This window comes from Scomber japonicus, chromosome 18 (assembly GCF_027409825.1).
Source record: "Scomber japonicus isolate fScoJap1 chromosome 18, fScoJap1.pri, whole genome shotgun sequence".
Taxonomy (NCBI): Eukaryota; Metazoa; Chordata; class Actinopteri; order Scombriformes; family Scombridae; genus Scomber; species Scomber japonicus.
In genome coordinates this window covers 5,464,557-5,482,090 of record NC_070595.1, presented here as the reverse complement: position 1 = coordinate 5,482,090, position 17,534 = coordinate 5,464,557, and the positions used below count along the sequence as shown (strand labels likewise).

At 38.5% G+C, this 17,534-nt stretch overlaps 1 protein-coding gene across 1 annotated transcript in view; it reads left to right on the top strand.

Moving 5' to 3' along the window:
• The first annotated feature begins 1,449 nt into the window (after positions 1-1,449).
• rab11fip4a (RAB11 family interacting protein 4 (class II) a) overlaps positions 1,450-17,534 on the top strand; it is a 22,261-nt gene continuing 6,176 nt past the window's right edge. The window contains exons 1-6 of the mRNA XM_053339123.1: positions 1,450-1,602; positions 10,110-10,197; positions 10,636-10,724; positions 15,926-16,089; positions 16,194-16,355; positions 17,432-17,534. The exon at positions 17,432-17,534 is cut by the window's right edge and continues 32 nt beyond it. Coding sequence (XP_053195098.1) covers positions 1,450-1,602; positions 10,110-10,197; positions 10,636-10,724; positions 15,926-16,089; positions 16,194-16,355; positions 17,432-17,534 — 759 coding nt within the window. The remainder of the gene's footprint in view (positions 1,603-10,109; positions 10,198-10,635; positions 10,725-15,925; positions 16,090-16,193; positions 16,356-17,431) is intronic.

The window sequence follows — 17,534 nt, the reverse complement described above, 5'->3', positions numbered from 1 at the left end:
GCTGTGGTACAGACAAAGACAGGTCATTTAACAACATCTATCTGTCTGTCTATCTAGGAAAAGAAACATTTTTGTTGAAATAGTAGAAATGGTGTTTAAAAAAAAAAAAAGTAAAAATTCAAACGTTTGCTTTTAAAGGATGGGTTCACAATTTTTCAGGTCTGTCTTAAAACAATAGTCAGGTGCCCAAATGAACATTTAAAAAATAATAATAATTATATATAAATATATATATATATATATATATATATATATATATATATATATACATATCCAAAATTCAGAACCATTCCTCTGAGCAAAAATGTATTTAAAACTATACTTGAAGCTAATACGAATCTTCATATTAAAAGTAGACCTCACTCATATTTTTTCACTTTAAAACCCCTGCAATGACAAGATCAAACTAAGGTATCTTATCATTAAACACCAATATTACTCCTGTAATTGTCCTATAATGTTACTATTTTCTACTATGTTTTTTATTACTATTGTCTCTTTATTGCTTGTGTGCTTACTTATTATTTATTGTTCTTTATTCTTTCTATTGATGCTCCTTTTATGTTTTACTATCCACTTGCTGGTGCAATAATGTAAATGCCCCCACTATGGAACTAACAAAGGAATATCATGAAATTAGTCTTTCAGCATTCATATAAAACCTCTTTTAATTTTCATTTGGACTGTTGTAAGTCAACCTTAAAAACTATGAAGCTATTTCTTAAGTCAGTATTGCTAGTAGTCATGAGTGGTTTCAGATAGTGTAAATTTAACTGGCTACATTAAAATCAACACATTCATATTACAGAGTAACGGTACTGTTTTAAGATAGTATAGAACATCTACATTGTTTTATACTAACAGGAGAAGACTTGCTATCACATCATTTTGACCTACTGTGAGTTTGTTGACATTCCTAGGGTTTCATTTGTTTTATTTGTTTGGCGGTAATGGACCTCCATACAGTTTCACACAGTCCTACCCTTAAATAGCTTTTAGCACTAGATGAAAGGGTATTTTAGGTCACGGAAGTAGTTGCTTAATGTCCTGTTTTATTTTGGTAGAAAGCAGGGAATAGGGGGCGGGTGGTAACACACCTCTAATTTATTTATTTAGGCCTATTACTCCCATTACTGTATTAATGTTACAGTAACAAAACAATTAGGCGTCAAAAATGATAAAAGCTAACATAAAATCCATGCATTAATTTTTTAAGCTTGTTGGCATCACACCTGTATTATTAATTAGCAGCTGATTCTGACGCAATGCCTCGTGCCTGAATCGTAAATCATCGGCTTTTCCCGTAGGTCGAGCGAGCGAGCGAGCCTGCTTATGTCACAGCAGCAGCAGCAGCAGTCAGTCCGGCGGAGCTGAAGACAGGAACGATGATGGCGACCGACGAACCCGCTCTTTTACTGTCCGTTTCATAAAGAAAAACAACTCTCCGCGATGGAAGGACATGCTTTCCCCGACCAGGAGCAGCTCTTGCTGTTTCTCAGGAGGCTCAAGGAGGTTTTCGATGTGTGTGACGAGGATGCTGACGGATTCATCCGGGTGGAGCACTTGGTGGACCTCGGTCTTCAGTTCGGTCAAGGAGACGAGGTGGGAATGACTGGTTAACCATACACACATAGCTCCGTTACATTAGTCTACATCCAATTTAACTAACTGTAGTCGGTCAGCTAACACTTGAAGTGCTGCCTCATAGACATTATAATCTTCTGACAACAACAGACAAGCTGTCATATGTACTGAATGTCACAGGTGTGCTAGTGACTCATTACTCATGACATTTGATAGCTGGTGGTATATCTGCTGGGCTGGATGTAAATGATGCTGTTTGACATGTATGACAGATGACTGCAATGACCTGTCATGTTTACTACCTTCAAAATCTGTTGATCTCTTTGTTTGTCATTCAATCAGTCCATACATACTAACTGTAACCCTATAAGAAAACCTGAAGAAGCGAGAGATTCATTGGATGCAATACAAGTGTACAGCTGACAAAAATCTATTTTTTTTTAAATAAACTTGGGATAAAAAACATTAGACATTAAAAAAAGATTCAGAGAATGAGATCTTTCACTTCTAAAGCTCATTAACCTATTTTGTAGTGTTTCATTTTAGGTATGCTAACACACGTTCACTTAAAATACTTTTGATATCCGCAGTTTCTTCATAAGGAATCATTTTCTCTGTTTGGTGGTGTATTTTATGAAAAAGAGGTTTTTGGTGTTGACTCATAATCTAAGAGCCAGGCCTTCCTTTTTGCAATGTTCAACAATCATATACTGACAATGCCGTTTATACTGTGTAGGCCTGCAACTAACAATTAGGTAATTTGGTATTTGTTCTATAAAAGGTCAGACAACGTCAATTACCATTTCTCAAAGCCCACAATGCAACCTTGTTGTCTTTTTTGTTCTAACCAACAGTCCACAACTTAAAGATTCACATTTAAGAAGCTGCCATTACAGAAGTTAAAAAGAGCCGCAATGATAAGTTGATTAATCGATTAGTCAGTCGACTCAAATTTAATTGGCAACTATTTTTATAACTGATTTATAATATTTTTTTATTTTTTTTAAATGCCAAAATTCTCATGTTCCATATTCTTAAATTCATCTACGGTAGTAAACTGAATATATTTTGGTTGGAGATTGTTTGTCAGGACAACAAAAGACATTTTTGGTTGGATCTTGTGCTTTGGGAAACATTTTATAGACCAAACAACTAACTGAGAACTGATAATGAAGATAATATCCAGATGTTGTCGAAATGAGTGATTGATACCTTTTACGGTGTTGAGTACTGATACCCAGCCCTAGTTGACTAGTTGATTAATCCACTAATCATTGTAGCAACTTAACAGCAATATTTGATTAATGGATGAAGTACCTTGATTTGCCAGATCATCGGACGCACTAAAAACTGACAGTCCTGCCTTGTGATTCTACTACTAAACAGTTACCTAATTGGTTTCTAAGATACTATGACATGTAGATATTCAGATATGTTGCGAATAGGATTTGATTCATAACACCATCCCTACTACAACAATAACAGTTACACTAGTGACACAGACCTCATTAAACATATCTGTCCAGTTCCTTGCTTGATCCATTGTTGATGGTTCTGTCTCCTCTGCAGACTCGTAACGGCAAATGCAACTACACTTCCTGTATGTTTGGTCCATCATGTGTCCCCATGAGCTGGTCAAGCAGCAGCCATTGAATGTGTGGAACCTACATTTTCATAGTCGTAGCCCTAGTACAGTGTCAGTGGCGGCCAACCCTTTTTTCCTTGTGACCCTTTGAGTCAGTCAAAGAATGATTTTTCTCTTCACAGATTGGTTCATTTGAATAGCATATAGTGGCCTTATAGGAGGTCAGACCACAGATTGTACAGTTCTCCAGACACCACATCAGTGTGACATCAGCTATCCTCCTGTGTTGCCATGCTCACCATTGATCGAAACCCAATTTAATGGGTTTCAGCACCAACGTTATACTGTAGGTGCACTCTCAATGGTACTTAACCTGGGGCTGCCAATGATCAGTTTTATCTCTCAGGTATCATTTCATTGCTTACATTTGTAGCTGTACGTGCTCTTTGTTTCTATGTTGCTTTCCATACATCATGTTAAAGGATTTAGTTGGTGATTTTCTATGTTTTTCTGATTGTGTACAAATCTCATGTGCACTGGGTGACATTTTCAATCTTTGCAGCCATTTTTCAACAAATTATGACAAACATCATTTTCACAGATGATGTAATATCTCACCCAGTGCAGCGGTGTGACTCACTGACATGTTTTAACTGTTTCTGAGCAACACCAGAGGTGTACAGCACAGTGGAATAAGATCTATCAGGTTTTGGGTACGCACACAATATTTTAAAGTAGATCAGCTCATTGCTGGTTTGACTCTGCATGAGATTGGTTGACAATAAGGAAAAACATAGAGCCAAATCCTTTAAGCTGTAATCAGTACAATGCTGTAAGGGATTAAAGGCAATTTATTAATACTGCACTTCTATAAAACTAGGCAGATTTTTAAAAATTAATGTCAAAACTGAAGCAAGCTTAACTTGATCTAAAATAAGAAAAGGCCAGTTTTGAATAATCTGAATTTGTTCATTTAATGTGTGACTGAAACAGTCAAAGCTCCAGCAACACTTGACCAGTGTTTGGGCTTGCAGCCTTCATCAGGTTCATAATAAAACATGTCAGACGCAATATTTAAAGAGAGTAGTTAAAAGCAGAAAACAATTCAGAAAGGTAAAACAATATATCCAGTCATGGGCATCCAGACATGTATCAGCCAATGGGGTATCGACCAAGATGGGTTGGGCCAATCATTATCCCAGACAGGCAGGGAGGCAAGGGGAGTATCCAATAAACCGCATGTCTGACACCATATTTGGCCCGTAAACCACAAAAGTACAACCAAAAGGGTGATACTCCAGTTAGTACACAAGTGGCTACAATCTAAACTGTACCTACTTGATATGCTGTATTTATCTTTAATGTGTGACTGTAAATGATTCCAGCCAAACAAGCCTTAAAAACGAGCCTCATATTAGTTTTTATAGGGACTAGAGAAAACATTGATGTATGTGGCTGTAAAGCCTGCATCAAATAAACCAAGAGTTTAAAATGAATGAATTTAGAGAGAGCCTCTGAAAAGCCTCATACACATCAGCATGACTCATATGAAACAACTCAACATAAATATACTGTACATAAGCTGTCATAAATCACATTTAAAGATAAAAGATGAGACTCAGTCATCTCATACTCAGTATCAGCCTATCCCTAAATGGACTGCAACAACTGGGTGACTCTGTAGTTTATCTATCTGTTTCTGATACTTTACAGAATAAAAGTCTGTTTGTAATCCAGATACTCTGGATCATTAGATTAGAATAGACTAGAAGTCTTTATTCAGTCAGTGTACATGTATAATGAAATTGAAAGCAATCCTTTTTGGTCCCATAAGTAAAAAGTGCTTATAAAAGATAGTATAACTATAAAAAAATAAATATTTAGTACTAAAACTAAAAGGTTGGTGAAACACATTATACACACACATAATACATCCCATGCTGCTGTCATTATTGCACAATTTCCCCCAAAAAGTGCTATTGTGTTGATAAAAATCAGGTTTTCAGAGCATTTAAAATCAGGTTGAATTATGAATGGTGACTGAAGATCAGTCCAGCAATCAGTCACACTTTATTTGTTTAGCACTTTTTATACATGGTAATGTGATACAAAGTGCTTTACATAGTTAAAAAACACAAAACAACAAAAAAGACTCAATAAAAACAGGAAGTGAGGAAACACCAGATGGAGGATAAAAATGTGAAAACACCCAAATAAAATAAAAGATAATAAAATGAGATAATAAAATAAAGTTACGCTAAAATAAAGTGGGTAAAACCAGAAATGTGAGGAGGGGTATTAAAATAAAAAAATAAGAAGAAAATAAAATGATAAAACAACTAAAAGGAAATGTTTTGTAGTAAAAGCAGATATAAAAGGTAGATTATGAAGAGGAGGATGGTTGGGATTAAGTCAGATCCACTGTGTGTGATGTATTTATGGATGTGGACCAACATTGTCTCCATCAGTGTGCTATGTGGTTAAAATAAGTAATCCATTACCAAAAAAACCAAACACACCTCCATTATTTGTCAGTCAAACTTATATAATGATATACAATGAAAATAATGACCTGTTAATGTGTTTAATTCAGTTCTGATAGCCAAGGTTTGGTGCTGTCGCTGTTTGTCAGCCAAATCAGAAGCTTGAGGGCCGTTTCCACTGCAGGAACTTCGGGGTAATTTTACGGGGCTGTTGGTGAGGCTGACTCGGTACTGACTGGGTATACTCAAAGCAGGATGTGCCAAAATAAGCGCCATTTTTAAAACCCGGCAGAAGAACGCAACGATGGGTCCTATCAGGGTCCTACTCTGCAATGGAGACACAACAGCTGAGAGGACCAAGTGAGAGGACGTTCCTGTAAAGTTCGCGCCTCCTACATTTTACCCAGAATTTCCTTAATGGACACGGGACGGGACTATGGATGTTGGATGATTGGATGATCCATAAACACACAACCAGAAAGTTTCCAATATGCTCCCTGTTTGGAGCAAGAAATAAAGAAAATTAAAAACAAATTTTGAAAGTCAATAGCTGGCTGAGAGGTTTGGAAATGACTTTAAAAATGTGGTAGTATGTATTGGAGCACATGTATTGTGCTAACGTTGCTAAAAACTCAAGAATTAATTTAATATAAAGGTTACATTATTACCACCCAGGTCATCAAATACCTTGTTCCACCTGTGTCAGAGTAACTCAGGTTGGTTGCTGTTTTTTAAAACAAGGAGGAGAGAGGAAACCAGTGGAGAAATGTGTATGAGTAGTAGATGAAGCAGATGAAATCCTGGATAAATAATATGGGAACAGTGACAGTGGATTTTTCTTTTAAGCTGTCATGGCGGCTGAGCACCCAGAACACATCACTAAAAATAACTCTCCAGCACTAAGAGGACGCTACTTCTTCATCTTCCCCCCACCCTCCCCTTCATCTCGCCTCTCTCAGCGCCCCTCTCGTCTCTCTGTGTTCTTTGTCACCATGGAGATGAGAGCTACGCGAGGGAGCCCACGAGCCGATTGGCCGTTTATTAAGTAATGAAATCCGCCTAACTGTCGGACGCAGCCTATGAGACGCCGCCGTGCACCAGCGCTGTATTTACATTAGCTTCATTTAGAAAGCTGTATTCTCTTCAATGGCACATCCAGAAACATCAATGCAGTGTGTGGATTATAGAGCTCTACATATTAAAGTATCACATTTATTTCACATGATAATCTTGCAGCTGTGCCTGTACTGTATGCATGCACTCAAACACAACAGGGAGTATTGCAAGTACACATACATTATTTATCAAAGCACTTATAATGCATTTTATATAATGCATGTGCTTTCTATATTCAGTATTATTCGTGCCTGGATGCCTGTGAAGAAAACATAGCTTTCATCTATAACATTACTGAGCTGTATCTTTCACATTGCTTACTATATTGTTTTCTATTACAGCTGCAGACTCATTTTAAAGGTCTACTGCTGATGTATGGTGTGGTTATTAGTTAATGAGAGACCTCAAAATCACCGATATAAAAGTTGGCAGCCTTAAGCTCTACCTTAAAAACTGCACTGAAAGCTTCAAAATGAAATGCATAAGGTCCACAATGTGGTGACCAGGATCATGTGACTTCAACACCTGTAGCCAGCCTCAATTTAATGTAAAGGGTTACTGTAAGAGCTGATCCAAGTACTAGCTGTCATGTTCTTGGTTAGTTTTGTTTGTTCCTCAGCATAAAATAATCACTATTATTTCAGCCAATTAAACTTATATTATTTATAAACCCAAGATATTTATGTTATAATATAAGCAAACATCCTCCAACCTCTGCCAAACTGTCTAAAACACACACTGCTCTCATGCTGTCATACCAATAACAAAAACACTATTGTTGTAATAAAAGTGTGTGTAACCTGAACTGGGGAGAATGAAATAAAATACCACAACACAACAAAATCCAGCACATCTCTGAAATAAGGTACATTCATCAATTAGTTAAAGTCTATTTTTGTTATAATTGATGAATTATTTAAGTATAATATCCATCCATCCATCCATCCATCCATCCATCCATCCATCCACCCATCCATCCATCCATCCATGTCTGAATGTTTTTGACTGGGTTGGACAAAACAAGACATTTTCAGAAGTTCATAAAAAAAAACTCTTTGAGCTCTCTCAACGTTTTATAGAACAAACAAGAGATGAATTAAATGAGAAAATAATCTGCAGATTAATCAATAATAAAAATATCCCTAAATGAAGCATATCTAACTGATGATGAGCAACAGTAGTGTGTGTCAGTGATGTATTCATATTGGATTTTACTAATTTTTTAAATGGAAGCTTTAGGTTGCATCTACATTGTTGGACATCCCTTAATTATTATAAAGGTGCTAGTAGAGGCATGATTATAATGCATGGTAAAAAAACAAGCAGCTTTTATGTGAAGTCAAATGCAAATTCAAATATTATTTCTGTCCTAATAATTACAGATACAAAGCAGTCTTCTGCCTGTGCGACACAGAGAAGTATGAAGTTCAGGCACAGCACGTCAACATCTGCATTAAGCCTGTGCGATGATGATGTGGCAGTGAGCTCTGAGGATGTGCGACTGAATGCATGTGTGTGTGTGTGTGAGATAACATTATTCAGAAAACACACCGCCCTGTGAACGCTGGTTGTTCCACAGCATACGGTCATTCTGATGTGCTTATCCACACTCAGAGACATTCTCCCAACTAAAGCTCATTTCCAGATCAAAGCTTATGTCAGATGATATTTCAGCACCTGCTCTAGAGTATGACTGTTAGAGCCACCGTCTTTTGATGTGCAACTGTGGGCTTATTTCAACTGAAGGAAATGTTGCGTCAACATTGTGTCAAGAGCAGATGATGATGATGATGATGAGGGCAGAAATTAGGCTACAAGGCATCATCAGCAAAGATCACTTCTGACTTTCTCATGCAACTGAATTAATCAACTAAAACAGAATAGCGTAGAGTGCATGTACACCAACAAGCCAGCGTGTTCATTTCATTAGTTCAAGACACATAATTCAGTTCATTCTCCCCTAAAATAACTTCTGTCATTTTCTCATCCTCCACTCTTCTTTTCTCACACCTCCATCCTTCCTCCTCCCTTTCTTTCCATCTGTGATGTTTATTTTGGTGTTTCTGTCTGCTCTCTCCTCTTCTTTTGCTTTGAAACATGGACTAAAACTGTACTCTCATGTTTTAGATGCTTTATAAGAGAATACTTAAACAGTCTTTGACCTTCATTACATCTTTATATATTCTGTAAAAGCGAGAAAGGAGGATATAAAAAGACTACACTGCTATATGTATATATATATATATATATATATACATATATATATATTTTAATTTATTGAAGCTACATAAAAGCTGAAATCCTCATAAATTTTCATTATTATTATATAACAGATGCTTCTTGTATTGGTGCTGTTTGATGCAGCACCAGCAGAGGCTGCTCGAGGAGATTGGCCAGTTTCCCGATTAGGTTCAAGGAAATAAACTCAGTTCCACTTATATGTGGTGGTAATATGCAAAGAAACACAGCTATGCTCTGGCAAAGGTGATAAAGCTGTAAACATGGAAAACATGGGTGTAAATCATTCAGGGAACCGCACAGGAACCACTCAGCTCTTTAGTTACACTATAAGGATACAGACGGTGCATTTTAGCTTGTGAAACTGACTGTAAACACAGATTTTGTTTCCAAGGAAACTCTTCAGGGCAACATTAAGTTGAACACATACCTCCAAATAGTTCCTCATGAGTGGGAATATCTGCACTGCAATCTGAGATAGTTTAAAGATACATTCTAGGATGCTCTAGGACACAGCATCAGAGATGTTCCACAGATCATTTCTTGACACCCTCACTCAGTCGACCCAGCGAGGCTTGATCAGATCCCGACTTTGGCCCACGGTTCGGACTTGATGATCAAAAGCCTCCTAGATGCCTTCTCTGCAGCCTTTATGGCTGACTTGATGGTTCTCCTTTTGTTAGCTCCTGTGATGCCAAGAAGAGTGTAGAGCTTGCACAATGAGCGGCCAGTATTCTAATTCTGTACATATCCTTGGTGTAATGGTAGAGGTTAAACCAATCAAGGCAGGTGTATACTCTGTCAGAGCTGCTTGTTAGTTGGTTGAGTAGCTTCCGGAACATCTCCCCCCACATCTTTCCTACATCAGATATGGTCGAACTATGTCGGACAATTTCAGCCATTCATGCATTGCACTTGGTTGTCACATGAAAAGTGACACAAAGAGGTTGTGATGAATGAAAAAGAGAACTTTAGAGAGACGTTCAAACGTAGACTCTTGAGTATTTAATCACATCACTTGCAATATTGTGTCCTTCGAGTCAAATTGGTGATTTATGATTTTATACTATTAAAAAAACTCACTTAACATCTTTCTGTTGCAGGTGAAGAAGTTGACTAGGTACCTGGATCCTAACGCTCATGGGAAGATCAACTTCAAAGACTTTTGCCATGGAGTGTTTGCTATCAAAGGTATGAAATGTGTCAATGAATGAAGTAACAAAGAGGCACTACAGAGAGTTTGCTACATAATGCAGCATAACAGCCCTTCCTCTACCCAAAGAGAATGTGTAGTGAGTTTTAGAGTACTAGTAGGTGGATTTTGTTAGGACAGATCTAGGCTTCCACTGTTTCATGCTAAGCTAAGCTAAGCAAAGCTAGGCGGCTTCTGGCTATAGATTCATATTTACTGTACAATCACGACAGTACAATCAATCGTTTCATCAAACTCTTGACAAAAAAAGCCAAGGTAAAATATATTCTTTTAACTATAATGATAATCTTTCTTTTAAAAGGTTTATGACTTGTGTTAACTTCACACAATAGTGAAACATGTATTTAAAGTGATACAGCCTTCCTCCTTCCAACAAAAATGATCATTTTCCTTCTTTCCGGCCTTCTTCCTTCTAGGTTGTGAGGAGATACTGAAGATGGCTGTGGGTCCTCGCAGTCGTACCTCCAGTCAGCCAGCTGTTACGGACAATGGTTACATTTACCAGGTACAACCTTTTACACTGTCCTCTTTGAGTCTTTCTGTCTTTCATCCACTCTTTTCTACTCTCTGATTTGAAGCTGGACAGTCTACTCAAGAAGAACACGGTTATGTGCCACATTGTTGCCTCCACATTGAAAAGCCAAGTTTTAATGGCCGTTCCTCAAAGGTGGAACAAGACACTGGGGGTGGGCAGAAAACAAAACAGAGACACATATTGTGTATGGACCTCACCCAACTTCAAACTGAGTAGAGGTCTAATCAGCCAGATTAGACCAAAAAATTCAATATGTCTTGGTGTGCAGGGACATTAATTGTAAAGACATACATGTGTAGAGGTTAGTGAGAGAAAGGTTAGAGGTTTTCTAAGGCAACCTGAATCATAATTGATAACAATTACGTCACAGTTGCTATAAATGATGAAATAATTTATAGGAATTTGTTGCAAAGTTGCATTTTCTTCTACTTTGTGATGATGTCAGATTGTTCATGCATGCCCGCCAACAGCCATCTGTTCCATAGCCTTTGTTGTTAAGGTTCATGGGTTGTTCACATTGTCCACTTGCATTTTCATATCAGATTCAGGCTCCAACATGTTTGGATTTATTTGAGGAGTTTCTATTTTGAGGAAAGAAAGAGATTTTTTTCTTTGCACACCTGGATATGTGACAGGTGTGTCGGAGGAAGATGAGAAGAAGAAGAAGTGAAATCCTGATACTATAATTTGTTGGTGTAGCCTCCAGAGCTGGTGGAAGTCTGCCGAGGAGCAGTTTTCTGAAGCTGGCAGAATAGGGGCTTGGAGGGGGTTCTTTGAAGAGACAGGAGCTAAAAAGGCCTATTTAATACATAGGCTGAACTGAGGGGCTGCATACAGAGCCAGTAAACACCAAATGAGAGTTTTTAGCTGTAAATCATGTGAAGATATTCCAGTAGAGCCCCATAATATACATACAGAGCTGGAAATGTGTGTCTCCAACATTGTTTCTCACACATTCAATTAAAAAAGTTAGGTTATGTCTTAATTATGACGATTCATAATAATGAATTTTGATTCACCAGGAGTATTTTAATTTTGATCATTATTAGCTTAGAAGCAAGAAAAAAGGTCTGCACACTGCAGCTCCCAATGTAGGTAGATTTATTAGGATGCCACCAGTGATGTTTTGAGCATAATGCTCTTCTTCATACTAAAAATGGTTGTAAATAATGTAGAGCTAGATTTTTTTAAAAGGCACCTGTTTTCTGTCTTTTTGTGGAAGTGTGCGTCCACCGCAAACTTTTTTCATCATTATTAGCTTACTATCCTTTTTTTCCAAGAGGAAACAGGCTACAGTTGTTTGTCCTATTATGAGACAATAAATCAGTATAATTTAAGAGATACATCAAATGTTTGACTTCTCCACTAAATTTCTTTTTCTAGTTTCTATCTCAAAAATTTGCCTTTAGCTTTTAATATTATTTTTTTATTTCTAACATTTCATCTAATGTTTTATTTTCTTGGCAGAAATGACCTTTCATGCAACTCTAATTTAAGCAGTATGTATTTTTGTTGTTTGTTTGTTTGTTTGTTTGCTTGGACTCCAGCACACACTTCAGCATGCATGATAAAAATATCAATGAATATGCAGTATACATATCATAAGTTTCTGTGTATGTTGCAGTGCATGACTGCTGATGTCCCCTCTAGATATCAGCTGAACAGTTGCCTAGCAACAAAAGAGAGAGAGAGGGAGAGAGAGAGAGGTGGAGGTGTGGCTTTGTCCCGGCTAAAGCACCAGTGTGTTTTCCAATGAGCTGCAGCGATACATGTGTGTGTGTGAGGGATGCTTGTGCTCATGCTTTGAACACGCCGAGCCTTCAAGCTCAAGGAACACTGCGGATTTTGGGTCCCACCTCCACCACAAAGGATACAGTTTGTTTATTTGGATGATACACTTGCACATACCCACACACACACACAGACACACAATGGCGTGACTGGTAGCTCGGACTGGAGAGGAGACACGTTGCAGGCTCAGTTGATCGGTAAGTTGTGTGTATGCGTGTGTCAGATTGAGAGAACTTTTTTGAAAAAGGGAATCAATTCTCACATAGTAAATAGAAAGAATGATTTAAATGTACACAGAGATGCTAAAATAATCTGGTTATATCACTAGACTGGCTATTTTTAAATAAGGAGTAAAAATCAATGGTTATTTTTTACTGCACTACTTAATTTCACACTTATATAGTTTGTAAAGTAAAGCGGTATACACATGATCCACCCACACAGGTGTTTTCACTTAATTTGGCTGTTTAATCTCCTCTCCTTACTGTTTCCGTGACAACTTAAGCCTTCAATCGCCCTCATTAACACATGTTGATCACTGTGGAATCACGCAGGTGCTTTAAGTTATTCCACTGATTAAAAGACGTCCGCTGAGGGGGAATTTGGGTTGAGCTGTGCAGGGAATCATCTCAGGTCGCAAACTTCATCTACTAATAAGAATAATTCCACCTGGGCCACGTAATGTAGGCAGACTCATCCATTTATATTAGAAGAGGACTCCCTGGAGAAGGATTTGATTACACCACACATTGCTGCTCAGTTAAGGGTCACCGAGCAAAACTACATAACACACATCTGTGAGTAGTTGGGGAAGTATGTGATCTGACACTGCTGGTTCATTTTAGCAGTTAACTTTTGTTTTCTGCACACTTTCTGTATCTCTAACCATTCTGTAGACTTTGCTCAACCCAAAAAGCCATAGTGTTGTGATGTTAAAATGCAGATAAGACTGGAAATCCTGAACAAAGAGAGAGAAATTTCCCTGGAACATCAGTGACTTCCAATTATGTTGATCTAAACACTAATATTCATTCAGTTACAGAAGAGATATGATACTCACTTCAGTCTACAGACACGCCTCTGTCCAAGTTATTCAATATCACAAAGGTCTTTCTCTCAGTGAGTCCCCCATTGGTGACTTTTTACACTCACACTGATCACACACAACACAGTAATTAAGTCTGTGAGGGTTCAGTGCTTGGGGCTTACTGAGGACATGGGGAACAAGGTCATAAAGGTGGAAGCCGTCTCGCCCGTCGATGCTGAACAAAATACCGTCAGCTCCAAACTGTTACCTGCTTCACATATTTCCCAGTCAGCATTAAAGAAGAATATCGTCTCAATTAACTTAAACGCCTTATTTACCTTTTTTCTTTGTCATAGTTTCATATCTCCACACACACCTTTTCATCCCAGACAAAAACATGTGTATAATTGATGAATGAAAGCTACACAGCAGCCCACTCAGAGACCATATGTCATCTGTGTTGATTGGAAGTCTGCATGCGTGTGTGTGTGTGTTCATACACCAAAACACAAACTGAAGTTAAGGGAGTAAAACAAGAGGAAATTAATTTTAGGTTAAAACGTATGTGTGTGTGTGTGTCAGACAGGGTGTGTACCTTGCTCTGGCATCTCAGTTGGGTGAAGCCAGACAGGCTCATGTATAATTAATGACACGCAGATCTGAGGCATACTACATCCCACTCTGTTTCTGATAAATTAACCCAGGAGACAATCTCAGGTCAAATACTAGAGGTGATCTATGCTGTCACAGCCTGAAAAACAACTGAAATACAACTAATAGGAAACACATTCAAAACACAATGGGGCTGTTCCTCTCTAATATAAGACCAATTTAATATTTACAGATAGACACAGCAGTAGATTATAAGAGAATATAATTAATATTGTAGTGTCACTGTTTAATGTCATTTTCATTTGTATGTATAGACTATTAATGTGAAAAATTACTAAATTCTATATGATAGAACAGCATGTTTCAGTGATTTCCAAAGCATATAGTGGTATATTAATTGTATTGTAAGGTATGTGGGGCAGTGTAGGACACTACACAACATGCATGTTTCTTCTTTTGCGCTTATGTCCTTATGTTTGCACAAGTGTTGTATGTGATGTATCATTACAGCTGTTCTATCTGTACTGTGATTAATTCCACCAGCCTTGCCATGCTTAAGTAATTTGGAACTTGATGGTTGCTGAAATCGTAAATGACAACCAAAGTCCTTATTTACCATTTTTCAGCTGTGTGAGACAGGACAGACCTTAATTCTGCTCTTGGAGAGCTACTGCCCTGCATGTTTTAGGTATCACCCCACTCTAACACACCTGATTCTAATAATGAACTCATTATCAAGCCCTTTGATGAGCTTCAGCTGCTTGATAGTTATTGTTAATTATTAGAATCAGGTGTGTTAAACATGCAGAGCAGTAGCTCTCCAGAAGCAGCGTTGGTGACCACTGCTTTACAATGTAACTTCCTCATACAGCCAATTCAAATGCTTAACCTGGGCTTCTTTTGTCATAATGGTAAGGTCCAAATTAGCATGCTGCTGTGTCCTAAACCCCTGCACATCCCAGTTTAGCTGAGCCAGTTCTAAACCACAGTTAAACTAGTCAGATTGTGACACAGAAATAGCTCTAACGGTTTATTTTATAAGAGAGGCATGTTCAAACTAGTCCAGATTGGATTGCCTCAAGAGCACATGATTCAATCAACTGTCTGAAGATTGAGATCAGTTGATTAAATGAGTAAATCCTGGTGTGCTCCTGCTTGGGTGGAATAAAAACCTCAAGCCACGTGGTTCGTTATGGATTGGTCTGGAGACCTCTGGTATAAGATGTACTTTTTAAGATTTTGTTGGCATAGACGCCTTTATTTATCAGTAGACCGACAGGAAACTTGGGAGAGAGAGGGTGGTGTGACATGCAGCAAAGGACCTCCAATCGGGATTCGCACTAGGGTCGGCTGCGTATATGGCATGCGCTCTAACCACTCGACCACCTGCGTGCCAAGATGTTCATTTTTTGTGTCCCGCAAACAGTTTTCCAAATAAACAGAAAGAGTCTCCTAAATATTTCTGCATATAATACGCAGTCTACATTAGGAATTTGTGTTCACTCCATGAAATATTGCACCTTAGTCTGTCAACTACACTTAAGGGTTGAGGAGTATGTTGATGAGGACAGACAGGAGATGGGTACAGGTTGTCTTTGAACCCTGGATCTAGTCTTTGTCTATAATCGGTTTCTGGTCCGGTTTATGCAGAAATCATAAAAATGACGCTTGAATTTAGCAGTTTAGTTGCTGAGGAATTCTTTGATATGCTAATGATTACATTTTTATTGTTCTTGTGTAGAACGGTGAGGCAAAACTGGGTCCTCCCATTATCATGTGTACGCGGTCCTACCCAGAATGCAGTGTGTACGGTGAAGGCAATGGCGCTGACGGGGAGTGTGACATGGACAGCAGCACCGAAAATGCCAACAGCTCCGACTGCCTGGACCCAACACAGCCAGACCGGTCAGTCAAAGCAACATCTGAGAGACTAATAGTGACACTAGAAATGAACAGATATGAGAATTGATTGATCTCTCTGTCCTGTACTTCCTGCCATGCAACCCCAGCCACCTGATTGGCTCAGCGTCCGCGTCCGTCATCTCCGGGGAGGAGCAGTTCGAAGACTACGGCGAAGGGGAGGACGTGGATTTCACTCCTAGCAGCCCCTGTCCTGAAGATGACACCCGAACAAATGGCTTCTCAGACCTGGGGTCCTCCCTTCCCTCCAGGTAAGTGGGCGCGTTGGGAAACACACCCTCACATGTCACACTCACACATCTTTTAGAGGAAAGATACAGATACAGGTTTTTTTTGTATCACATCACAAAATAGTCATAATACTATTTGGATATACTAAAATAGCACATTTTGGTCTTCTACTACTATTGGCCCACAATTCACAAAAATTAAACATTTAAAGCCAGGTTTATATAACTCAAAACTGGAGGTACGCCATTGCCTCGACGCCGCTCTGTGTTGAGGTTGAATGACGCTGTGCAATTCACCGCCAAAACACTAGGGGGTGTGAGGTTCCTGAAGAGGGTATCATGGAAGTCATTGATTGTTTGTATTCATTACATTTACAGCTTAATGTCTAACATTTTGTTTGCACAAAGTCAAAGCACAAAGCCTTATTATTATAGGCCATGTGGTATGTGTTTTTACAATCCGATAGCATTGCTAGCCTGCTAGCAAACATAGGCTTGTAGTGCAGACCAATCACAGCCCTTGCGGTCTACGTGGCCTCAACGTGTAGGGCTCTGTGGGACTACAGCATCAAGTTGATACAGTACTATAAACCTGGCTTAACTGCCCAATATTTAAAACAAACAAAACAAACCACCTTTTAAATTAATTTGGTACCAACAAATACTATATTTTGACTTTTAGACCTGGGTTATCTTCCAAAAGGAATAATTTATCTTTAAAATGCTACAAAGACATCAGTGCCACTGCTAAAACAAAACAAAGGGCTTGCTGTGATATGACTGTTCTCAGGGATGACAAGTGTAACTGATTGTCCGCCAGCTTTCTTTGACATGTCAAAACAACATGGCATCAAAAAGTGAAAGCTGCACTGCCAGCTCTTTATATTGGGCGTTGATTTGGTCAAAGTTGACATTCAAAAAACATTTTCTTGGATCAGCGCAGGATCAGCACTGCTAAGCAGTTGGGGAGGTTTACTTTTTGTCGCACTAAGGTAGTACAGTTGCTGCTTCAATCAGCTGTATTTAATAGCATTCATACTAACAGTATGATTTTTATATTTGAGTAACAGATATTGATGTAGTGTTTGTAATTGCAGTGCGGGGCAGACTCCTCAGAAGATGCGGCAGCTGTATAACAGTGAGCTGCTGGACATCTACTGTTCTCAGTGCTGCAAGAAAGTCAATCTGCTCAATGACCTG